At 41.8% G+C, this 27,115-nt stretch overlaps 1 protein-coding gene across 3 annotated transcripts in view; it reads left to right on the forward strand.

Moving 5' to 3' along the window:
- The window catches only part of PIEZO2 (piezo type mechanosensitive ion channel component 2), a 351,580-nt gene that overhangs the window by 158,366 nt on the left and 166,099 nt on the right, over positions 1–27,115 (forward strand). For all 3 annotated transcript variants that reach the window (XM_060119106.1, XM_060119107.1, XM_060119108.1), the window contains exon 4: positions 15,246–15,288. In XM_060119106.1, coding sequence (XP_059975089.1) covers positions 15,246–15,288 — 43 coding nt within the window. The remainder of the gene's footprint in view (positions 1–15,245; positions 15,289–27,115) is intronic.

Genomic DNA, 27,115 nt, shown 5'->3' on the forward strand with positions numbered 1-27,115 from the left:
GCGCGTCCGGAGCCTGTGCTCCGCAAGGGGAGAGGCCACAACAGTGAGAGGCCCACGTACTGCAAAAAAAAAAAAAAAAAAAAAAACTCGCTGTAATTTTTAATCACTTCGTTGTCTTTTTTGCTTCTCTTCAGCTCTAGATTGTAAACTGCTGACAGGCACAGACGCCGGACGCTGTGCTTCCGGGTTTATATTCAGGGCCTGAAATAACACTCAGCTGTAGTAGCTGCTCCATCCACATTTCCCAAACACTGAATAAATTAATGAAGTGCGGTTACTAAAATTCTTTTAAAAAGTTATGCTTATGGGATGTTGAGTGCTTTGAAATGGTTTTTATAGGCAAAAATGGTCAACTGTCATCAATTTCATAAGGTTCAACTTGTAAATTAATGTGATTTTGTAGGACATTTCTAGTTATAAGTCTTGAAAGACATAAACATGTCCATCATCTTGCTACTTTATTTAAGGAGATATCTTAGCGTTTGCAAAGGGGTAGCCACACACAGCCTAAGCGTCCAATCCGGAAGAACTGGCTCATGAATCACCATGCATCCCTGCACTGGAAGGCTTGATGACCACCCAAAGTTGTGCTGTTTAAAAGTATACGTTGGATGAATGGATAAAGAAGATGTGGCACACATATACAATGGAATATTACTCAGCCATAAAAAAGAAACGAAATTGAGCTATTTGTAATGAGGTGGATAGACCTAGAGTCTGTCATACAGAGTGAAGTAAGTCAGAAAGAGAAAGATAAATACCGTATGCTAACACATATATATGGAATTTAAGGAAAAAAATGTCATGAAGAACCTAGGGGTAAGACAGGAATAAAGACACAGACCTACTAGAGAATGGACTTGAGGATATGGGGAGGGGGAAGGGTAAACTGTGACAAAGCGAGAGAGAGGCATGGACATATATACACTACCAAACGTAAAACAGATAGCTAGTGGGAAGCAGCCGCATAGCACAGGCAGATCAGCTCGGTGCTTTGTGACCACCTAGAGGGGTGGGATAGGGAGGGTGGGAGGGAGGGAGACGCAAGAGGGAAGAGATAGGGAACATATGTATATGTATAACTGATTCACTTTGTTATAAAGCAGAAATTAACACACCATTGTAAAGCAATTATACTCCAATAAAGACATAAAAAAAAAGTATACGTTGATAAGACACATTTTACTGCATGAAGTTAAGAAAGGAAGTCTATTACATAACAATGTGTGTGATTTCCTAGGCCCTGCCACTCAGAACAAAAAGAAGTCCCAAAGGATATTTACCAATGGATTAACAGTGGTTAGTTTCTGGATGGTGAGATTACTCATGATTCAGATGAATGTACATTAGTTGTGTAGTAAGGAAAAATCCTTTGCAGGTATTACATTCTAGAAGCTATTAAAATTATAGATAGATATATGTTTAATAGTTAAATGACAGAAAAATAGGGAAGAGGGAGAGTAGAACTATAATTCTACATGTTGAGATCTACACGTCAGACCCTACAAATCACAAGCAACTAGTATTTAGTTCTTTTATATCCCAGAGTTCCTAATCTTAAGATTGAAGTCTAGAGTAGTGAATATGAAGTTCTATAATTTAAAATAAGATAGTCTTTCTTTATTTTAAACTAAAAGGTTTGAGAAAAATCCAGCGAAACATCCCTGGTGTCCCACTATGGGGCTTTTGGGCAAACAACAGGAGGGAGGTTCCCTATAGGGATAGCCAACACCTCTTTCTTTGAACTTAAATGCTCTTTCTAAGAGAATTATATAAAAATCTTATCTTTAATCGCTCCCTAGACATTTGTTTTCTAAAAACTATTTTAGAGTTATAACTTTATTGTTGTCCAAGTATAGCGAGAACCTCAAAAAGCAGAGGTGATCAGATGATGTGGATCCATCCATAGCAATGTCAGATGATGTGGATCCATCCATAGCAATGTCACGGGCAGACACTCGACCAGCACCACCAGGGTCTCCTTTGCCCCCAGCTAAGAACCCACAGGAACGTGTAAACCGGAGATCTCCTCTTGGCAAACGTATACACTCTTAACGCTCCATCCATTCACCAAATTGTGTCTAATTCCATTAAAATCTATGGGCGGTATATAAAATAGATAACCAACAAGAACCTACAGTGTAGCACTGGGAAATGTACTCCGTATTTTGTAATAACCTATAAGGGAAAAGAATCTGAAAAGTAATACATATATATATATATGCATATATAACTGAATCACTGTGCTGTACACCTGAAATGAACACGATATTGTAAATCAACTACACTTCAATAAAATAATCTGTGAGTGGGAACAGCAGCCGTTTCTATTCTGAGGGCTGATTGCAAATGGGGCCAAGAAAGGGGTAGGGGCCCTCACCTCTCCCAACCTGCCAAGGACCCTCTTCTTCCTGGATCCTCAAAGGTAAGATGCGATGTGTGGGCCCCATTCCTTGCCTGTGTCTTGCTTGGAATGGTCCCCAAATGTGAAACTTCTGAAATGCAAAATTATGGTTCACAGTGAGCATTTAGGAAGAGCTGTTCCTTCTTTTGTTCAAACTTTCCAGTCTTCCTTGAAGGTACAGGAAATGGTGTAGGAATCTGGTCAAAATCACTCAGAATTTCTTTGCATTTGGGGCGATTCTGCACCATTTGGGAATCACTTCAGTGAAGACAGGATGGGGGTGTGTCCCCATCACACCGACGAGGGCGCCAGCATTACCTGTGAGCGTTCCCAGTCCCTATCACACCGTTTTCTGGTTTCTTCTATGGAGCTCCACATTTCAGTGGGGGTGCTCAGGCGAGATGCTCCAGCTCATCACAGAAACAAGAATATTTTCTGCGGCTCTGCCTTATGCTGTAGCTATGGTTAATGCTGGGAGTGTTTACATAAAGCCCGATGCATGGGTACCTCTTCAGCAGCAGTTGGGAGGCCGCAGTTAGCCAAAGCCTCAGCAAAGTTCTGTAAATCTTTTTGAGTCAGCACAAAGACAAACCGAGACTTTTTTTTTCCCTCTCTTTCTGTTAATGCATCCAAATTAAACCATTAAGCAGGGATGAAGGTGACATGCTGTAAGTTTCGCACAGATAGGAAGGGGCCACGTTTAGCCCTGAGACGTCGACACCAGACTTGTATCGCCTTGCATCCCAAATGCTTCCCGGCTGTTTCCTCCACTTTGAACTACAACCCGGGAAGAGACGTTCTGGCCTGTGTAATGAAGATTCCCCCATAGGACGGTGGCCCCGAATCTCTTAAGGTCACTAAGAAACAAGGGGATCTCTTGGCTGTTGTCATGCCGGCTCCGTGCACCAGGATGTGATGACGTTGAGACCATCCACTGACTAAATCACTGACTAAATCACCTGCTCCGTGTTCATCACATCTGTTCATTTACATTACCCCCTTTCCATTGTTTATGTATAGTGTTTGGCCCCAGGCATGGTTTAAGAACTCAGGATTGAAAAACTAGAACTCTGACTCCTTCCCCTCCCAAGGGGAGTGAGGAGGACATGTGAGGCAGAGGAATCAGGACACAGGGGACCAAGTGGGTGTGTCCATCTCATTCCCCGAGACTTCACAGGCAGTGACAGTCCACGCGGCCCCTGCCCAGCAGCCTGGGCCTCTGCTTCTGTTTCTGTAAGGTTGCTATCTGTGACCTCGTGCTCTGACAACTTGCGTTTGTCACCCTGCACCCCTGAACTAGAACTCAGCATCCTCCTCTGCTCTGTAGACTTTGCGTTTTACTTCCAAGTCTTCCTCTCCCTTTCTGTTGAATGGAAACACTGATGTCTGTCTCAAAGCCCAAGGCCTGGGGGGATCCTGTTCCCTTTCCTAACCGTCTGTGTTAGAGCCCCACTCCCTCCCGAGGGAAGTCACCTCTCAGGGGCTGCTTTAGGGACCGAGCCTCCGAGGGGAGGTAGGGCATTGTGAATAAGGAGGGGCTTCTGAACGTCTGACTCCCCCAGACTAAATATAATACATTAATCCACGTCTAAGTTCTTTAGGGGAATTGGTCGCTTGCCCTTGTCAGAAACATTTTATTCCCCTAAAAATGCAGTTTTTGTATCTACAATTAGACCTAAAGCAGAGAGAAGACACAATAAAGTGAAGGAAGGCTGTAGAGTTATCAGCACCCAGGAAAGCTTCTGTCTGCAACATACAGCGTCCGTCTGGACTTCTGGAAAAGCACAGCAAGAGGGAAATTCTGCCGTGTGTCCAAGAAAGCTTTACCCTTCATGTCAGGTGCCACTAAATACTTCACATTTGAAAATGCTATATAGAGAGCGACTTTTTAAGTCTGGTATTTGCTGCATCTTTAAAAGCATATTGATGGCTTTCAACTGCTTCAAATTTCAAGCTCAGGGATTCTGCTCTGTGCCAGAAGATTAGTCAGATATTCTTGTATGTGCCTGTAATGTTCACAGTATTTATCAGTTAAAAGCATGATTCTGGAGAAAAGGCTTGGCTGTCCCAGAACTGTTACATCAGCCACTCTCCATGGCCTGGGGGGAGCGAGGGGACCACCCCCTCCCACCGTCTGTGGCCTGGAAACTCCCCCATAAGTCTCCCTGTCTGACCAAATTCAGGATTCTGTTTGGAGAGCAAAGTCCCCCACAGATGCTTTTTGGGGCCAAGAACTCAAGCTTCAAAGAGTCTCGGTCCAAAAAAGTAAAGAAGAGAAAAGAAAATCCTGACTTCTGAGAGGGTTGAAGGTAAATCTGATAACAATACTGGGAAACGTGACCCGGTCTTGGGAGCCAACGGAGGATGCTCAGATGAGACGTCCAGGAAGTGTGTGGCCTGCCTTCTCCGCTGTGTGTGACCCGGGGACGGATGCAGGCCTGCGGTCCCTGTGCCCGAGGCTGCACAGCGAACTCAGCAATGACATTTTTATTTGTTCTTCCTCAGAAGCAGGGTGTGGGTGAGGGTTTTGCTGTCAGACTGCACAGGGACTTGGTTGTTTCCAATAAAACCTCAGGAAAAACAAGGCACACACCTCTGGTGATGGGAATTTGTAGTTAGTGTAAAGGAAGCCACAGCCCAGTCAAGGAACTGCGATGCCATGATAGATGCCTGGAGGAGCACCAAAGTGAAACCCTCATCCCAGGAGACAGGGCCTCCTCCACCGAAATACTGGCCCAAGTGCTAGAGATAATGGCCAGTGAGAAAACCAAATCGGTCTTCTTCCTCCTTCTCTCAAAATAATGTAACTACATTTTTCTTGGAGAAAAAATGATTGTTTGTTAAGACACCTTGTTGGCCAACCTTGTGTTTCATTATTGCTGCCCTCCCTTTGTGTATGTGTGTGTGTTTGTGTGTGTGTGTGTGTGTGTGTGTGTGGCCTCCGCATGAGGACGCTGCTCTTTCAGCTTCTGCAGAAATGACAGGGTCCCCGACGTGCGATTCACGTTCTCGTGTGTATTTTTAAGGGACAACCTCATAAACACCAATCTGAATACTTTTAAGCTTGTGAAGCTCTTTCTGAAGGACTTATTTTAAATGAAATTAGTTATGGGTTTAACCTAAATATGCATCTATGCCCTTCCCCTAAGATAATTTTAGGAGGGTTTTTAACAAATATACACTAAACGGAAAAGCATATAACGCAACATGGATTAACTGAAACAAAGCACAAGATATAATGATGCTCCAAATTAAAAAGAGAAAAGATGCTAAAGTTTATTCCTGTACCTTGTAGTGTGTGCATGTGTCTGAGTGTGTGAGTGTGAGTGTGTAGGGATGAGGGATGGAGAGGAGAAATCGGCTGTGGTATCCTGCACAGTTGATGCTCTCAGCTCCTAGGTGCAGCCTTGTTCATGTAAAGCGCTGGTTGAGAAGCTGGTTGGGGCCTAATGTCAGTAGCTGCTACCAGTATATACCACCTAGTTTGTGCCGGACACTGTGCAGATGCTCTGAATACACGTCCTCGTTGTATTTGTGTGAAGACGGCTTCAATCCTCATTTCAGAGATGCCTCAACTAAGCTGCAGACCTGGAGCTGGCCGTCGTGACATCAGACATCATGACATCATAGCTGGGCATGACAAGTCGTGGGGTAGGGGGTCAGGGCCAAAGTTAATTTTGCTGCAAAAGCTGAGTTCTTGCCATGTCCTGGTGAAATTTGGGGTGTTTCATTTTTGGTTTTCAGAGAAAACTGACACCCTGAAATAGAGGAAAATTAGCACCAGTGGCCTCATCTATTTGAAGTATGTGAAATCACAAGCTAGCTTAAGAAAGGATAAAAGTTGTGTATCATCGACTCTGAAATGTGAAATTTTATATTTGAGGCCTAGAAAATAAGTACACGGGCGTTACACATTAGCTTATGAAGAAGTGGTGACATAACACCCTCATCAGGGACAGCCTCTGACTTGGTCTCCTGCTAAAATCAGGCCCCCATCTAAGGGGCCGTTTGTGAGCTGTCAGACACTGTGCCTCACCTGTATCCCCAAAGCTGAGCACCGCCCTAGGTGGACTGCAGACTGCCGATTTTAACACTTTCTGGTGATTTCCCAGTTATGCAGTGATTTTCCTATAGATCTTTACCTCATTAAATTTCTATCTCCAACCATATCATGAAGATCATGTAAGAATGAGCAGGATGGAATCTCAGTTAGCTCATTGCTTTTTATCAAAAATCTAATTTTAGTGTCACATACTATTCCACTGTATATAAACAGTGTATATAAACATTTTCTAATTATTGTGTATTTAGTCCATTTCTAGCACTCAGGATGGGTAGTTGCCAGGGATTTTCAGACCCCAACTATTCCTATAATTTTTCCTATAACTGATGAGGACTATGTGTCCCCAAAAGACAGTGGGCCATGGAGGGGTGGTTCCCTTCTTCCCTGCCCATCACTCTCCACACACCCATCCCACCCCACACACATCCAAACACAAACACAAATATATGCATGCTTAGGCAAACATAAATACACACACAAACTCTTGGACTGGGGGTGGAAAGGTATTGAAGTCAGGAGGGCAGGGGAAGGTGGGGATAATGCTGATGATGCTGATGCTGATGCTGGTGATGGTGATGGTGATGGTGATGGTGATGATAGTGATGGTGATGGTGATGATAGTGATGGTGATGATGATGGTGATAGTGATGATGATGGTGATGGTGATGATGGTGATGGTGGTGATGATGATGGTGATGATGATGATGATATTGATGATGATGGTGATGATGTTGGGAGCAAAAGAAAGAGGCATCCTTGGCAGAGAAGGTGCAGTTGCCCACTTTCTGGTTTGTATGGACTTTGTGTTTCTGAACTGGAGCTAATACACTGGGGAAAGAACAAAACATACTTTTATCCCCTTTAAGGCTGCTTTGGTTTCCATGGGAGACATATGCATAGAACCTTACAAGTTGAGTTTCACTATTCAGTTCAGTTAACTAACCTACGTGTAAAAGTTTCTCTGAGATTCTGGAAAATAGATTTACTCTGTGTGTGTGTGTTTCTCTCTTCCAGTGTGTCCGTAGCTATTATAGTGGGAAGTTGGTGGGAGAAACATCACTGACTGCCAATGAGATCTAATCTTCAACCAGAAATGTTATAGCCAATAATTATGTTTAGAAATCCATTATTTGATGAGGGGGTTAATTTTTAGGATTTACATCTTATTTTAAAGTAATTTCAAAGTAAGTTTTCAAAATCTTTTAGGATGTTGTTGCATCCTCCACTCATAGAAGAGAGTGTTGCATAGTTGTGAACAGGCTTGAAGATTTGTGGAGAGGCTTGTCCTAGTCTCTACAAAGAGTGAATACTGGTCATGGGTATTTTTCAGACTGACTAGTCAACTCAGATAATAGCACAGAATATGCATTATGCTCATTCAAGACCTCCTAGAGTTGAGATATATGGATATTAAAGGATTCATGAAGATCAAAGAAACAATTTAATATTTGTTCTCACCTATTGGGAAGACAAATATGTAAATTAAAAAACTGAAAAGCTAAAATGATAGAAATCAATTAATAATGTAAACATTCATCAGTTCTATTCAGGGAAATACATGATTAAATTTTGAAATTTAATTATGAAATTTTTAATGCAAAGGGCAAATGTATTTGCTGCAGACATGCCACATTTGAGATTATTAGCCCTAATATATAAAGTGTTCTAACAAATCAATAGGACAAAGACAAACATCTAACAGACAAATGGGCAATGAACATGAATAGACAATTCAGAAAAGAAAATACTAAAATTGCATACAAACCTAAGAACATTTGTTTAATTTCATTCTTAATTATGAAAATATAAGTTCAAATAAAATGTCTTATAAAAGATAAAAAGATTCATAAAATTGAATTAAATCAAGTATATGTATTCGAATAAAATTTGAGGGTAAAAATTTTTATAGTATTAATCAAAATTTTGCATGTGATGTATCACAATACAATAGTTCTACTTTGAGGAATTTATCTTAAAGTAATAACTGAATAAGTGTTCAAAGGTATATGTAAAAGATGTTCAAAATATTGCTATACATAATAGCAAAAAAGTAGATATAATTTGTATAGCACCAGCAATTGATAAGGAACTTGCATTTTATTAAATTATGTAATACTCTATGTGCATTAAAATGATTAGAGGTCCATATTTATTGGCACAGAAAGAGTTATGTTATATATTATTACATGATTAAAGCAATGTCATCTGGATACTGATGATCAGAGCAGGGAATAATGGACATTACAAAACAAGAGTATTAGGTAGAGGCGAAAATGATGCTTTAAAAAATATACCTGTATAGGTCTTTTAATATAAAAAGTATTAATTAAGGGATGGTAAAGATTTTTTTCCTTATCCTTATCTTTTACAGTTACTTTTAACTCACTAATGATAAATATCACCTGGGAATTAGGACTCAGAGAATTTTGCAGATCTCACCATTTCACCCAAAATGCTGAAATTGCTCCTTGTCTGGGAAAATTGCATTGCTTGGATACGCATCACCCATTAGAGCAGCCATTCCTGGGGTTTGATGGAGTTCAGGTACAATTCAACACAAGAGCATCTTAACATTTGCAAAGTAAAATATCACTACTAGTCAACTGAGAAGAATCTATTTTCCTCTTAGAACTTCACATTCTGTCCAACATTCAATGTGTGGTAAAATCTTGACTCTTTGATTGGGTAGGAAAATCTTTTCCTTTAAACAGTTAAAAATAATGTCAATGAAGCTTCTACCAGAAAGCTCATAAATGGTAACATTTCCTGGTATTTGACTGTTTCATCACCAATTTCTGTGCCAGGTCCCATGTTCACCTGCCTGGCAGCCCCTATGATATATGAAAATGCTGCCATTTTTATAGGAATATGCTGGTAAAAATCTGCCACTCCCATGTATTACTAGTCCTTTTCTGCTAATTATTTTGGAAAAAGCAGAGGTGCAGGTCCAAGTTCAAGTGGCTTTCAATGTCTGGGACACACTTGTAAAATTGTTCAATTAGGAGAAAAATCTGTGCCTCATTTGACCACCAGTTTTCCAACTGCATTATGAAACTTGTCATTGCATTTTTGTATTAGAAATTGAGCAATAAGTTGATTTTAAAATTATTGATAAAAGTAATCAATGAGGAAACATAACAAAGTGATTTTAAAATTATTGATAAAAGTAATCAATGAGGAAACATAACAATTTACAACATCAAGATAGAGATTTTTGCATGTTCAATAACGTTTATGAAAAAATGAAATTACAAACTGAATGGGAGCTGTGGAAAACCCCTTGGTGTTATAAAGACCCCAGAGTAATTTGTCTAAAAAAATACAGACGACTAGAGCCGGGCTGAGAGAACTCAGTTGGCTGGTTTCAAGTAACAGTCAAAGCCCTGTGGTTTTAAACTGCGACTACAGAAAAATTAGATGAAATAAAAAATAATCAGCCCTGCTCCATCATGTACCAGGTACATATCTACGTGTATTTGTACAGACTGAGCTCCTGCTGGGCGTACTGAGTGTTTAACAAAATTACTGCAGTAGAAGCTCACGGGTTCCAGAGGAGGGGTTTGATGACACAGCATGTCTGCTGTAGGCACTTTGTGCTTCTTAAGTTAATAACCAGACACACAAAACTTTGTGGAGCTAAAAATGAAATATTTTGAATCTATATTATAACCAGATCGGGGCAAGAGACAAATGATAGGAAGGAGGAAGAGGAAGAAGGAAGGAGAGACAAGGACAGGACCCCCATGCAGGACAGAGCAGTGAGGGAGGGAGTTAAATAAAGCGCTGGGTCTGCAGTCCCGAGTCCCCCACCCCTCAGCTTATCACCCAAAAGAGGGATAATAATAGTACTGACCTCATGGATTAAATTAGCTGATATATATAAGTGGGCACCTGGTAAGGGGGTGAGTGTAACCCGGTTTGTTTAATTGAATTATAGTTGATTTACAATGTTGTGTTAGTTTCAGGTACACAGCAAAGTGATTCAGTTATACATACATATATATATGTATGCATTCTTTTTCAGATTCTTTGCCATTATAGGTTATTACAAGATGTTGAATATAGTTCCCTGTGCTATACAGTAGAACATTGTTGATTATCTATTCTATATATAGTAGTGTGTGTATGTCAATCCCAATCTCCCAATTTATCCCTTGCCTGCCCCCCTTCCCTCCTGGTAACCAGAAGTTTGTTTTCTGTGTCTGTGGATCTATTTGTTGTGTAAATAAATTCATTTGTATCATTTTTTTCAATTCCACATATAAGTGATATATTGTATTTGTCTTTCTCTTTCTGATTTACTTCACTTAGTATGATAATCTCTAGGTCCATCCGTGTTGCTGCAAATGGCATTATTTTGTTTTTTTTTATGGCCGAGTAATATTACATTGTATATATATACACATATATATTACATTGTGTATCTATCTATCTACCTATCTATCTATCTATCTCACATGTTCTTTATCCATTCACCTGTGGATGAACACTTAGGTTCCTTCCTTGTCTTGGCTTACATGTTTCTATTGCTATGTTAATTTGGGGGAGAATGTCCATTCTCTTAATTTAAAATATGGTTTTAAAAGGCTGGAATTTCTTAAAAATATTTTTTTTCCCACCTAAAATTTTGATGCTCAAAGCATTGTTAAAATCTTATTTTTCTTGTTCATATGTGGTGCTCTTTGAGATACAAATATCAGACTTGAAACTAGACTTAGCACTGGAGGAAACAACACAGATTTTCCTCTCTTGTAACAGGCGTGGCAGGAAGGTGGGGACACCAAGAACTGCTGGGAACAGACCCTGGTATGCCATCAGCAGCCCCCTCTCCTCTTTCCTGGCTTCCCTCTGCTCAGGACCCCTTTTTTCCTCTTACACAGCGTTCTCCCTGTGGCCATGATATTGGGAACATTGTCAGGGCTGGGCTCACATGACCTTGGTTCTCCAACAGGTGAGGAAAAGAGCTTCTTACCTGCCTGGGGAAGGTTCCACTTTGGCCTGACCTAGCCCATCACATGCACATCTGGTCACCTGTGACCAGGAGACAGGTGCTGCAAGGATGCCCAGATCCCCTGCCCCCATGGCCAGGGTGGGAGGTAGGATGCCTTGGGGCCCGCAGAAGCAGCTTATTGGCCGGGGCAAAGTAGTTCCCAAAGAAAGGAGATCTCCGAAACTGCTTTCTTTTGTGGAAAGACAGGAACTTGGAAGCTGCTGAGGTCAGCAGGAACATGGGGTGGAAGAGGGAGGAGAGGGAGGATGGATGCACAGAGCCTGGTTCACCTTGTAAAGGAGTAGCTGTCAATGGATTCGATTCGTTCCAGGAGTAGATGCCCTACTTCTGGGCATGGCAGTTCCCACTTGGAGTGTTGGGGCTGAAGGATGTTAAGGGATATTTTGTCACCTGAGACACACATGGGTGAGACATTGGAACTTGCCCTGCAGACTGAGTGACATTTAGCCCAGGGTTTGTTTCCAGCTTTTGGACTTGGTTACCCTCCCTCTGCTCCAGATGTCAGCTCTGTCATTGAGATGCCAGTGCTATCAAGGGAAATTCTTATTTAATTTAATTAATTTAATTATTTATTTTAGATTTAAATTTATTTTATATTGGAGTATAGTTGATTTACAATGTTGTGTTAGTCTCAGGTGTACAGCAAAGTGATTCAGTTATACATATACATATATCCATCCTTTTTCAGATTCTTTTCCCATATAGGTTATTACAGAATACTGAGTAGAGTTCCTGGTGCTATACAGTAGGACCTTGTTGATTATCTATTTTATATATAGTAGTGTGTATATGTTAATCCCAAACTTCTAATTTATTCCTCCCCTCACCTTCCCCCTTTGGTAACTGATTTTTAAAAGTGAAGAATGTGGGCTTCCCTGGTGGCGCAGTGGTTGAGAGTCCGCCTGCCGATGCGGGGGACACGGGCTCGTGCCCCGGTCTGGGAGGATCCCACATGCCATGGAGCGGCTGGGCCCGTGAGCCATGGCCACTGAGCCTGCGCGTCCGGAGCCTGTGCTCCGCAATGGGAGAGGCCACGACAGTGGGAGGCCCACGTACTGCAAAAAGAAAAAAAAAGAAAAAAAAAAGAAAAAAGTGAAGAATGCAATGCATTATTTCTAACTACTTCATCTAACATTGGAAAGGAACAACCCCTCTAGTGAATTGTATCCATTTCTCTATGCTATACATTTCCCTTCTTTTCCTTGTTGCTGTCCTTTTTTGTCACCTGAAGACTGTAACATGTTCTAGACTTCATATTATAAATCTCATTTAAAAAGTGTTGAATCAAGGAAGTCTGCCAGCAACTTTGTTTTCTCTACTTTTCTCTCTGTGTTGGACTGCTCTGGCATGGGAGAATAATATTACTTTACCATGTAAAACATGGTAAATGGCTGTAAAAGAATTCCCCAGCAACTGAATAATGGGCTGTCAAAAATATTCTTGGTGCCAAAGGATCTGGATATGTCTGTTCCATTTATTGTGTTTCTCCTTTCCCCATGACTAAGTGCTCACAAAAGACACAAAAACCCAAACCTCTAGAGTATGTGGTGTTCGAGGGCAGAAACCATATTTTAATATATTCAGTCTCATACCTAATGTATTAAGATGTTTAGTAGAGGATCACCAGCAAACAATGATGAGCACCTATGGTATGTAAGATGCTCAAATTACTAATTAAATTGACTTCTAGTGACAGGAAGGAAGTTGTGTTCCCCCATCTCCACTGTGCTTGGTTGAGTGGGTTAATAATATTTATTTTAAGGAGTACTGGAAGTCTTGACCCCAAAACTTTTACCTTGTTCTGCCCTTTTGGAATAAGTTTAATTTTTCTCAGAAATATGAAAATGGGACCTATTTCTTAATTAAAGTTCCGTGTTTTAAGAGCCTGAATGTGCAGTATAGCAAAATCATTTATTTTTATTTTACCTTGATAATAAATGGAGTCTATTCAAAAAATCAATTTTAGAATGTGCTGAGAAGATCTGGGGAAAAAATGGAAATGTGGAAAAAGTTAAAAGGTGCTTTGTTTCTCAATGAAAGCAAGAGAGTCAAGAAGAGTAGCATCTAAATGCCTCCCTACCCCGACCCTCCCCACTGGGTCCGAGCACAGACTATCTGCTTCTCACTTGGCGTCAGGCTCTTAATCTCTCCCCCCTCTGACTTCGGGCCAGACTGTTGCCAGCTGTCCTGGAGTTCAGCGTGGTTTCTGATTCAGGTTATATATTCTTGGGCAGTGTTTTAATTGCTAGTTTTCAGGGGCAGGATAACTGTCGTTCAAGAATTCCTGAGATGGGGATTCTCCATTGTTTTGCATGTGACTCACAGGACAGATGACATTCATGTGGAGCCTACTCCCCTGGTTCAGGGGCCATCAGAAATTCCTGAGCTGCTTAACTAAAATTCCAGTTCTTTTCCTCCTACTTAGCAAAGCCTATTGGAATTCAACTGGGCAAGAGTAACTTCGTCCGAGGAGATAAACCTGATCTGCTTTAAATTTATGTGTGTACGCATGTGTGTGTAATTCTGATCCCAAATTTAGTCCTGCATTATTTATAGCAATTATTTAAAACGCTCCATCATAACAGAGTAGTATGAACCCAAGTCCCTTAGTGAAATCACCACATTCATGCTCCCTTGGGACTAGCTTAGTCCTCAGAGAGGGCCCAGGAAACTACTTTGTATAATCTCCTGTCTTTCCAGAAAGTCTATCTAATGCCTAGGAGGCACTGATTGTCCACCTGAGAATAAAGCACTGGAGGCAGAGTTCTCAAGAAAGAAACATAAGTGCCATCCTGGCTTACTGTGACTTGAGGAACAGAAGCAGGGTGGCTTTTAACTGCCTCTGGAGACCAGTGCTGAATTCACCACTTCCTGTTTGCAAGACTAAACTGTACAGAAAGGTAGTGATTATCTGCTGTGATTATTAACGCAACTAGTACATAACACAGCTCATGGATTTAGGGCAGGGGGGTGGAGTGGGCGGACAGTGGTGTCTACTTGAACAGTTACTGAAATCAAGATATTGTTGCCACTGACTGAGCATCGGGAAAATGTCAAAGTGTGGGTTAGCAGAACCCTTACCTCTTACGAATGCAGACTTCTTATTGACATGGTCTTTGATAAAAATGAGCACTTTTCTTTACATAAAGTACTCAGAAAATTGTTATGCTTATAATGTAGGGAAGAATTATTTCATAGAAAAATTGTAGAAAATCATTTTTATACCCAGCTATTCTTCTGTGGACTTGGATACACTATTCGTCAAACTGTGTCACTGGAAACAGTGTTTTTACATTCAGGAGACTTCCGATTAAAATGTTCAGCTTAAAAAATACATGTAAATCCTGTGCTTCAACATTGAGGAGGTAAAGCCATGGTGTCTAGTGGACTGGAATGTCAAAATGCTCTCTAGCTTTCCAAATACCACGTGAAGTTAAAAGTTGAATTTTGGAGAGTGCAACTTACAATGTGCTACTATTTCATTATTTTTAACAGGAGAGTATTACACATTTTTCTGCTTGGGACACATGTAGACTTCTAGAGAATGATTTATTGGTCTGCTCTGTTACCGGGGGCGGGGGTGGTGGTGGTGTGTACTCACCTGGGCTGGTCTCTGAAAGGCCATTTGGGGAGGCAGGGAGGGATGCCTTTGAGGAAAGACAGTCATTCTGCTTAGATGTACGAGCAAATCTCTACCAGGCTGTGCAAAATCAGGGCAAAACTGAATCCTTGTTGTGCATTAATTACATCCCTTCCTTCTGTTACAGGCTCAACCTGGGAAAAGACATTCCGACAGATCGGCTTTGAAAGGTAAGCAGGGCTTGGTTACTCGTGGCCTATTTTATTCCAAGCAGTTCATTGACTAAAAATTGGTGGTCTTGCCGCCATTACTTCAGTGACTGTGCCCTTGAGTAAGTCATCATTTTTGAGCCTCAATTTCCTTGTAAAGTAGACCTTTGCTTTATGACATTGTTGCCTGCACACAGAGTGAAAATGTAGATTAAATGGAGCAATTTATGTGAAAATGCTTCTTCAACTGTGAAATAGTGTGAAAGGTAAATTGTAGAATTAGATCATCACTGAAAAGAGAGTAAACTCTTTCTGATGTCATGTGCTATATTTAGTTTTACAGGTTTAGTACAGAGAAATTTATATTTATATTGATATCTTTGCAATAATTAATATTATCCAATCTTATTAGCGCAAAGTGGAAGGCTGAGATCGTGTCACTCTTCGCTAAAAGCATTTCTACACCAGAAGAGAAAAAGCATACTCATTATAACATCAGAAAATGTGGAGGTAGGGTCAATATAGGCCTAATGGCAGCATAAAGGGCATTTAGCATCTCATAGTGAACTTGCAGTGTCGATACAGCTATTGAAAGAGAGAAAAGTGATTTTTTTTTTTTACTCTAAAAGTAGCTTTTGACTAGTTCTTTTCATCGTATTGAAAATGTGTTTTTATGTGTATTGATCAAGCTGACAGAGTGCTTAGAGCATATAAAAGGGATTATAAAATACCTTAAAATGCATTATTTCTCCAGTAGCGAGTGAGTACAGCTAGCTCATCACCAGGCTGACTGTGATAGCATTTCTGGTACCATTTTTAATTGACCCAAAGGTTTATTTATTTCTCTCCGTACACTTACATCCTGTCAGCATTGTCACTGTTGATCTCCCCGTGAGTTCCCACAGGTAGTCCTTGAGGTTATCGGAGGAGGTTGGCTTGGGATGGGCAGATCTCATGGATCAACTTAAAGGCTGGAATGTCATGTGCAGCTTCACCGTGTGTGAAACCTTTCCCCAAAGCATCTTTCTCTTGATTCTTCTTTTGTGTTCTGAAAAAATGTCAACGATAACCAAGAGGAGAGAATAGCAAATTGAACATCAGTTATCTGTTGCCCAGCTTCAAGGACACTTTGCCATACTTGCTTTGTCCATTTCTAGGGGGGAGGGGGCTAAAATATTGTAAAGAAAATCTCAGATATCATGTCAGTTCATCCCTACTTAAGTCAGGATATGTCTCTGAAAAAATGGATGTTTTCTTTCAGAATCATGACGCCGCAGTGGTACCAAATACAAATACCAGTAAGTCCTTAGCACCATTTAATACCCAGTCAATGTTTACATTTCCTGATCATCTGAAAAATGTCATCTTACAGATACTGGTTTGAATCAGCGTGCTCCTAAAGCCCACACATTCCATTTTAATTTTTCAGTTTTAAAAAGTTAAAAAAAAATTTTAACATACAATATATTAGTTTCAGGTGTACAACATAATGATTCGATATTTTTATACATCATGAAATGGTCACCACCATAAAGCCAGTTGCTGCGGTCACCACACATTCTGTTCTGTTGTCACATCTCAAGCCTCTGTGTTGGGATCGTGTCCCCCGATTCCCTGCCATCTTCGTTGGGTTTCTCTTCACTTTCCTGGCTTCCGAGGAAACCAGCTCAGCTGTCTTGTAGAACCGCTGTCTTGTCTGGATGTGTCTGTTTGTGGCATTGTTTACCTTGTCATTCTACCCTCTGTTTCATGTAAAATCAAATCTCTCCCTTTCTGCCATTGGGGGCAACTTCGTGTTGACTTCTTGTACTTTGACGCAGGCCACCTGGTCCTTTATCGTTTCCGTCCTTCTAGCATAGCTGGAGTTATCAAGCCAGCCCAGTATTCTGGACCTGGAGTCAGCCATTTATCCCAAGGGTGGACACTGAGGCAGTTCCCAGCCTTTGGCTCTTACCAGAATACTTTGAAATGAATAACCTTATGCACACTTGTATTTTTGCCAGATATCCAAGGGATAGGTTCCCAAGTACAATCAAAGAATACGTTTTTATGGAATTTTGCTAAACATTGCCAAATTCCTCTCCTTAAAATTTCGGCAGTTTGTACCCCCCGCCAGCAATGGAAGAGAGCAGTTGTTTCCCCAGAGCCTCGCCAACAGAACATGCTGTCAAACTTGAGATTTTTTTTTGCCAATCTGTTAGGTGAGAAATGGTATCTCAGTGTCCTTTTAATCTGCATTTATCCTGAGTCATTTTTCTATAGAGCAAAGTGCAGGCTGAGATTCTTTGCTGTCTCCTGAGTGAAGCACTCAGGGCAAGAGCTTCTTCCAAGATGGTTAGGGATTCATCAATCTGCAGGATTTGGCAATTGAAACATATTCTTCCTAGTTTGCATGATCTTAACCTTTTGCTTACTTGAATAACGATTTAATGAAAACAACTGCCGTGTGCCAGTCATTTCCAGTCCATACAACAACCCCACAGACCAGGGATTGGCAAACTTTTACTCTACAGGGTGGATAGGCCACATTTCAGGTTCTTCTGTTGTAGCAGAAGGCAGCCACAGACAATGAGCATGGCTGTGTTCCGATAAAATTTTATTTACAAAAACAGGAAGCTGGCAGGATTGGCTCCCGGCCATCCTTTGTGACCCACACTGTAGACTGTGAGCCCCATCTCACAGGGAAAGAAACGAGAAGCAAATCAAGTAGCTACCCAGAGAGTAGACTGTGGGCCCCATCTCACAGGGAAGGAAACGAGAAGAAAATCAAGTAGCTACCCAGAGAGTAGACTGTGGGCCCCATCTCACAGGGAAGGAAACCGGAAGAAAACCAAGTAGCTACCCAGAGAGTCATAGCCACGTGGGCGTATTGACCTGCATTCAAGCGAAGGTCTGCCTGGCTTTGTACACCCAGCCACACTGAATGCTTGAATTATAGCCTTCTTTGGTTTTGTGTTGTTTTATTTTTCTTACCCCTGTAGCTCTGGGGACATAATCTTTAGTCTCAAGTCTTATCGGCTGTTCTCAGTTTATGAACATTTTGAAGAAAGCCAGGCAGTAAAATTTCCATATTACAATGCCTCTCTAAAATGGGTATGCTTCCAAATAGATGTACAAATAAAAATATGATGAAGGATATGCTGTAGTCTTAGTTTAGAGACCATCCCTGTTTTCAGATGTTTATCTTAAAATGTCATCCTGTGTCTTCCCATGTTGTCCAGTGTTGCCTCATTTAAGGGCAGGGGAACCGTCTCTGCATTGCATCAAGTGTCTTAAAGTACAGAGCAGATATTGATCTATGGGGTTGTTGTGCATTTACAGTTGCAAAGACCATGTCAAGCAGTGCCGTTAAATATGGCCTTGCTTGATTTCTTCTCAAGTTTAACCTCGTCTTTCTCTTAAAGGGAATTCCAATTCTATCCTAAATGAAGCTATCTGCTTCTTTAGAGCCATTGTAAGAGATATTGATCCTTTCAGCACTATGTCCTTTGAAGTTTGCCCATCAGTCTGTTGGCTAGCTGAGTATTTTAAAGTGGTCACATCTAAAAAAAAAAAAGTGACTGAGTCAGCTAAACCTCAAAGCTTTCTCCAAGAAAAAGAAAGCAAAGATGTCCTCTGCTGTACATTTTGTAATCCAAGGGAAGATCGAGGGATTGAGCTTGCCTGTAACACGATGAGACAGTGTGCAGCCCTTTCCTTCCCAGAAACCATGCTATTATATACACCGTCTCAGAATAAATACGCATTGTCACAGTTTATATGGCTGAATTCGTGATAATGTGTTATGTTCACCTTGCAAACAATTGCTCTCTGTGAGCAATATCAGGAGTTTATTTTTCGATTTCATCAGAGGAGTGCTTGTGACATAGGAAGGATATAGGTTCCTGTAACTTTGGTTAGGGTTAGGGTTAGGGTTAGGGCTCGGGTTAAGGTATAGGATATAGGTTCCTACAACTTTGGTGCCACTCCCAAGACCCCCTTCCACTCCTGGTCCTAGATGTTGTTATCTGCATAACAAAAGAAGACTCGGTTGTTTTGTTTTTGTTCTCATTATGGAGAAAAATATCTGTGCCTAACATTTTTTATTTCATTCAGAAAGCTCACCTTTCCCTGCAGATTTTCTAAACTTTTGATTATAAATATTTCCAAAGCATAAGTCACTCACTCATCGAGGTAATGGTGATGCAGGTGGGCCTGTCCCTGTCCCTGCACTGATACTCTTCAAGTTCTAAGCAAGCGTATCAGCCAGGGGGTGTCCCAGATTCCCCGTGGCTTCTTAGAACAAATGCTTCTTTCTCGTTTGTGCAAAATCTGATGAGGAGGCAGACAACGTCGTGGGGAGGTTGCCTGTGCAAGGTGTGTCACTGTTTGGCTTCAGTCTGTGACACCTCTGTCTTGACATGATGTGTCTGAGTTTGCTTAAGCATGGAAGCAGAACTTGGGGAATTGCGCACTGGATTTTAAGTGTTTCCACCTGGAAGTTGCATCTGTTACCACAAGTCACAGTTTATGGCCCAAAGCAAGTCACTGTGCTGATTTAAGGGCCAGGAGCATATCCCTCTGCTGTGTGTGCAGGAGGGGACAGGAAGTGGAGCCACCAGAAAGCGCTAGTGTCCTCACAGGAAGCTGTGAGCCAGGTCTGCACGGGGTCTTCTCTTTCTTAAGCTACACTTTTCACTGGAGAAAAAATATTTCAGTGACTCAGTGGGCTTGTGCACAGTAACCCGCCAACAGAAATAAGGTTCCTGTTCTCGGGGAAATCTTATCGATGCCTCTTTCAAAGTAACCATCTTCTACTGCTTTCTCACCCCTATTTACTTAAAAAGCAAGGTAGTTTTTCTTAATAAATCTCTATAATCAGCACAGCACCTCAGATTACATTAGTATTCACCCTATTGTACATGATTTTATTTGATGCTCTGCTTGGATTGTGGAATGAAATATCTTGCCCCTTCAAAGACTATTTTAAAATATAGATCTCAAAAAATAAAATAAAATAAATAAAATGAAATATAGGTTTCCCTGAAGGCAGCCTCCTCTTATGAAACACAATTATCCCTAGGATTTTTTTCCCTGGTGTAGAGATGATTCAAGAGGCGTGGCTGTGTCTTGGTGGTGCTCGGAGGGCAGCCTCCCACTGCCTGTCTGTTGTTGGCTCCCCTACCCCACTGTCTATTCCATGGGGAGCTCCCCGCCTCCATCAAGTTTTAGACATCAGTGCTTTTGTGAAACCTTGCCTGACGGCTTGGTCTCACCTCTTCTTGTAACACTTTTCACGTGCCTCCTTGATGGTACTGGGTAAATATTACTGCAGCTGTTCTCCTGTGTTTCTCCCGCTCTGGGGCATGAAGGATGGGTCTGTCTTGATATGCCTGACACATACTTACTGATCAGACGTTTGGTGAAGAGTTGACAGAGCCCTTGATGGGGAAGCACGTGGGCAGAAGGCAGGAAACCAGGGCCCCAGCATCTTCTTATCGGTACACTGCAGCTTGTAGGAGGATGGGGCAGCCTGCAGATCGAGCTGGCTCAGGCCTCAGAGCAGAGGGGCTTTGAGTGTGTGTCCCTGTGAACAGTTACTGAATTCCCTGACCTTCCGAGTCTCTATCCTCTAACTGCTGAGTCTCCTGCCCTGAGCTTGACACCATGATGTGATCCCAGTACTAGGGTCAAGAGCTCCATGCAATCAGGGCCGTATCCGTCTTGTTCAGTGAGGCATCTTGCACCTGACCCACCCAGGTGAGCAAAGTGAAAGATCGGATAAAGGGAGACACACTTGAGGACCCGATTCTGTGGCAGCAGAAGCAGGGAGGCTTAGCAGGTGTCTCTGCACCTGTTTCGTTGGTTTTCCCCCTTTTGTGTCTGTGGTCCCTACAGGACACAGCAGCTACCGGTACTCTACCTCCACCTCCTCCCGGACCTTCCCCACCCGCTCGGCCACCGCCCTCAGGCTCCCTCCCTGTTTCTCCTGTCACCTCCTGTCACAAAGCCACCAGGTGTGTTCATGATCTTGTGTGTACCTATATGTCTTATTCTAGACCCTTGCTTCTGAGGGCAGGATGTGTGTCTTACTATTTTATAACCTCTAGTGCCAGCCCAGGGATTGTCAAATAATTGGCATTTAATAAATGTTTGGTAAACAAATGGCCTTTTAAATCAATATTAGTGTGTCATTTCTCTGTTGGCCTCGCCCCTATTTTCAGGGATTCTGCCCTTCTTGATGCATTTTAATTTCTATTGGCCATTCCTTTTGGAGCATGAATTAATTACTTGAGAAATTTAAGGCCAATTTTTAAATTCATTTTTATCCTCCAGCTTTATGTATAATTCATTCACTGTGTAATTGAAATTAATGCTGTTTCTTTAGGTAATATTATGTGAACTATTGAGAAATAATGGAAAGGTAGACTCCAAGGATGGTTTTGATACGCTTTTCTATTTGAAAACTCACATCCATGAAATGAGATGGTTAAGTGAAATCAATTGTGATAGAAACAAAGATTAATTTCTATAGTTTCTGCTATATTTTTCTGAAATTTTTACGTTCCTAAGTCTGTATGGTAAAGTGGATAATATGAATACCTATTAATTTAAAGCAAGACAAGCATTTCTATATATTACTTCTCTGAGAAGCACATAGAAAGGAAAAAACATTAAATTCAAATCATACCATTACTATAATCTTGTGGTCTACCGAGTTAAACCACGGAGGTCCTAGTTGGGTTATGGTTGTGTGTTGTCATACTTGTAGCTTTTAAAATAGCAGTACTTTTGCATATACATGCACACAATGCATGTCTTGTGATTAAAAGACTTACCCTGTTGTTGTGCTAGCTTCCCACAAGATGAACTTCTAAATTATTTAATTTTTTCAGACTGTATATAAATATTTCTAGAAACTTTAGCAGGCTATTTGGAAATTATGTTACAAAATTTTTGTCAAAATAATCTATATTCAGAAAATGACTGGAAGTAAAGGATATTTCTGTGCTTTGGTGTTTAAAATTAAGCTCAACTTATTTATTTATTCATTTACTTGAACATTTTCAAACCTCTGCTTTGTGCCCACGCCTGGGCTAGATGCAAACGTTATGGGAAGGCACTTAGATTTGTTCAGATCTCTCATACGCTGGCCTCGCTCTCTGTTAAGTGCTCATCTGGTTTATGGAATTCTCACAACATTTCTAGAGTTGGATTCTGCTGGCTTATTCTGGCTAACAACCTTGTATCTCAGTGACTTAGGAGACCAGAGGTTTATTTCTTGCTCATATTAAACATCAGCTGCAAAAGCTGGATCGACTGTGGATCTTCTCCAAGTGCCTTCTTCTTTTTGGGATCCAGGCTGAACCAGGGCCTTCATTTGGTGGACGCCTTGCTTGTGACCGGGGAGAAACTGCTACAGCCACCATGGCTTTTAGAGCCTGTGCTCAGGTGGGACACAGGCCACTTTTGCTACTTTCAGGTGCCTGAGCAGGTCACATGGCCAACTCCAAGGTCAAGGTCAGAGAAGCAGGCTCTTCCTACAGGGGTGCCCTGCAGTCACACGGGAATGGCCAGGATATACAGTCTTGCTACAGGAAAGGAGAGGGTCTAGTTGGAAGAAGTCATATAATCTATGTGTGTACCATCCCCATTTTACAAAGGAGCGAAGTAAAACCAGAGTGGTTAAGTATTTTATTCAAGATCACGCAGCTAGTGAGTGTCAGAGGCTTGATGAGAACTTAGGTTTATTTGACTCTGCTTCCCATTCATCTACAACCCGCCATGCCAGCACTAATGATGCTTTGGGTCCACACGTGTTTGCTGCGCCTGCATTATTATAACTATGCTGGGGGCTGGGGACGGGGGGATGGGGAGACATGGTCTTGGTCTGATAGAGAATACCAACATGTAAACGTTAAAGATGATATGGTGAGTTCATGCTTCCATTTAGTGCAATCATTTGAGGGTGTTTTTTGAGCACCTACTATGTACCAGATACCATATAATGATAGATGCACAGAAGTGGAGGGGAGCAAGGGTGGGTCAGTGTGTATGTGGGAGGTGGGATTGAGATGAAGCCTGGCTACCTAGTCGGGGGAGGGGGGGAGTTGTTTGTGAAAGCTTGACCTCAGGGGCTGCCAGGCAGGGTTTTGGAGGATGGCTTCGTTGGAGTACGTCTGTCAGAGGTGGAGCATGAGGCACAAATGAGCTTGGAAATTAAACTGAGGATGGTGAAAACACATTGGGAAGCACTTTGCGGACAAGACCAGAAGTGTGGCTCTTACCTGGTAGTTCTGGGGAGACTTTGAAGGATGTAACCTCTGGGGAAGATGTTGGATGTGCTTCTAGAAATGTCCTGTGTGCAGCGACACAGACCAGAGGATGAGCCAGAAGACCCTGTAGAAAGCAGTGGCAGGAGTTCAGAGGGCGATTACGAGTGTCTGAATGAGACAGTGACATTGAATATGAGAGAGAGGATGTGAACCAAGTGTGTTTCAGGAAATACAGTCTGAAGTCACAGCTTGGTGAACACTTGGACATGGTGCATGGGAGAAGATGGATTATGAAACGGGTCTCGTCCAGGTGACTTAGCCCACCCCACAGCTGCTCTCTCCCCAGCTAGTGCCTGCAGCTCTCTGCTTCTCACCCGACGGCTTCCTCCTGCCCCTTGGAAATTCGCTCCAGCACAGGCAGTGCTGGAGGGGCCTGAGCTGAAAGGCCCAGAAGCGTCCGTGAGCAGTGAAGTCACGGGCAGGGGCTGCTACCTCCCCGCTCAGTCCGGGGACAACCCAAGGGCATTGCATAGGCTTCTGCAAAAGCTTCCAGGAACCCCTTATGGCAGCGACCTGTAGACAGGACACCTGTCTGGGTGTCTTTCTTCTCCATCCCTCACTGGTCACAACCTCTTGTACTTATCAGAAGGGCTTCCCAAATAAACCTCCACCCTAGGTTTGCCTTCTGAACTAAGAAACCAGTACTAAACCATCTTAACTGATACTAAACTAAAAAGCTTGGATTCCGATTTTCTCTTTGGCATTGATTTATTCTATAAAAGCCCCAAATAGCACTATTATTATTCATAATATTATTACTTTAATCAACAATTATGATTCTTTAGAAATCCTTGGCTGACAATTTTTTGCGGGGGAGAAGGGTTAGTGTCATGTCACAGATCCTTAGAAAATCTGATGAAAGTAATGGACTAGCTTTCCAGAAAAATGCACATACACACATAAAGAAAAAAAACTTTACATGCAGGTTCAGGGGATTCAAAAGTACAACACAGTCCCTGAACCCCACTTTAAAAGCCTTGTTTAGATGAAGACATCGTTGTGTTTCTTTCTCAAATTGTAAAATCGGCAAATGTTCATTCCCATCCCTCAATTACCCAGAAGCAGGTGGGCAGCAAGAGTTAAACTTAGGTCCCAGAATCACACATTCGTGTCTGGGTCACGGAGCTTCTGAGACCCAGAGATACCCTCTCCCTCCTTTTGCACATGGTTATGCGAGACACAGAGAAGTTAAGCAGAAGAACTGGAAATGGGAATTTTAAACTGGAATTTGTCAGCATCCAGGTCTGAATGTACACCTAAAAAGTTCAGTGAGGTGGGAGTTTATTACTACTGAATTTGTTTTGTCACCATTTGGTGAAAATTATTATATCAGTAATGACAGGAAGAATATTCAAAAAAGCTCTGTAGACAGTGTTGTGTAGGCATCATCTCTGTTAAACTTTCCAGTGCTCTGAAGTGGTTATCAGCTCCGTACCAGCGAGTGGAACTGGAAACCAAGGCTTGGTGCCCTGCCACCCAGGGATCATCTTCACATCCACAGCCTAGCCTAGTGGGATGTGACTATTTGGGATCAAAATTTTCAAGGATGTGGTGACTAGGTGTCCCCTTAGGCACCAGTAGAGAAAGCTGCTGTGTTATGAGTAAGACCAACTGCATGGTTTTATCTTTAGTCCAAATAAAATTCTGGCTGCCAGCACACACCTGTAGGATGACCAGGATTCTGACTTAGATTCTATTTAAACCCATTGTCAGGAGATGGCCATATTTCATTATAGGACAGTAGATGGAGGTCTCATTCATTTTTGCTAAAAATGTATTAAATACTGTCTTAGTCCTTTCAGGCTACAGTAACAGCACACCACATACTGGGGGCGCTAAACAACGAACATTTATTCCTCATAGTTCTGGAGACTGGGAGTCCAAGATCAAGGCTCTGGCAGACTCAGTGTCTGGTGAGAGATTGCTTCCTGGTTCACAGACACCATCTGGTCACTGTGTCCTCATCTGGCAGAAAGAATGCAGGAGAGCTCTATGGGGTCCCTTTTATAAGGGCACTAATCCCATTCATGGGGGCTCCACCCTCATGACCTAATCACCTCCCAAAGGTCCTCATCTTTTAATACTGTCACGTTGCGGGGTTAGGATTTCAGCAGCTGAATTTTGAGAGGACACAAACATTCAGTCCATAACAAGTGTCTATAACTCCCACACAATTGAAAGAAAAGTTAGATCTTACATCTGAGGCTTTTACATCCATGTGATATCATATAATCGGTTTCATTAAACTTTACTCATGCATGGGCTTCCCTGGTGGCGCAGTGGTTGAGAGTCCACCTGCCGATGCAGGGGACATGGGTTCGTGCCCCGGTCCGGGAAGATCCCACATGCTGCGGAGCGACTGGGCCCGTGAGCCATGGCTGCTGAGCCTGCGCGTCCGGAGCCTGTGCTCCACAATGGGAGAGGCCACAACAGTGAGAGACCCGTGTACTGCAAAAAAAAAAAAAACAAAAAAAACTTTACTCATGCAGTTGATCAAATTTGCTGTTTTATTTGATCTGCCAAAAATATCTTGGGTATACTCGAAACTCAGAGTAAAAGCTGTAGATTAATATATGCATACATGTGTGTATGTGTCTCTGTGTATGTGTGTGTATGAGAGTAGATGTGTGTGTATTGTGTGTGTGTATAACAAAAGTAGGTGATTTCCATTTCTTAGTCTGTTGAGAGCTTTACCTAGGACTTTGACTTCCAACTTGGAAAGGAAACTTTTTTTATTCAAGCACAATGACATCATTTAATAAGTATTTGGTGAACAGATTTATTTTTCTTCTAGAAAAAAAGATGTAATCCTTCATCTTTTTTCCTTCAAAATATTTCTGGAAGAAAAGATTTTCTGACTTGTAATCTCCATCTTCACTAAGTCAGGTCCCTAGGACTTAATATAAACAGTCTTCGACTGAATGAGTGGTAAAGATCAGGTCCTACAGAGAATTTATGAACTGAAACCCCGAATTCCCAGGTGGTAACCTTGGCACCTTGTTCTATACAAAATGCAAGGTACCGGCTGGAACGTTTTAGATTTCATTAATGACACAAGCAAGTGAACTGTGTAATAGATCACTGAAAGCTTTCAAGTCTTGGTGCAGACAGCACGATGAATAATAGAAAATTCACACGTTTGATAGGGAGATAAAATTTGGATGTTGAGTCTACAGAATGGAATGTTTTGGAGAATCGTGCTAACAGATACTCCCAAACCTCGGTTCAGATTTCTCACTTGCTCTGCATCTTGAGAGTCTGAAATGTAGCTTTAGCTCTTAATGTAGCTTTAGCTGCTATAAAATGTCTTTCCCACAGCCCAGCCAGTCAAACACCTTAGCTAGGGACTGAGACATCCTTGCTTGGATAAAGCAACAGTTTGTATCAGGCATATTTCATAGGAACTGTTTGGGTTTCCCATCAGAATCCCTGGAACCTGTCATCCACAATGAACAAAGTGGAAACAGTTCCTCCTGGCTCTTCTTATGCCCTGATCTATCTCTACAAGCTCACAGCCACACAAACCTTTCTAA

The sequence above is a fragment of the Mesoplodon densirostris genome, chromosome 15 (assembly GCF_025265405.1).
Source record: "Mesoplodon densirostris isolate mMesDen1 chromosome 15, mMesDen1 primary haplotype, whole genome shotgun sequence".
NCBI lineage: Eukaryota > Metazoa > Chordata > Mammalia > Artiodactyla > Ziphiidae > Mesoplodon > Mesoplodon densirostris.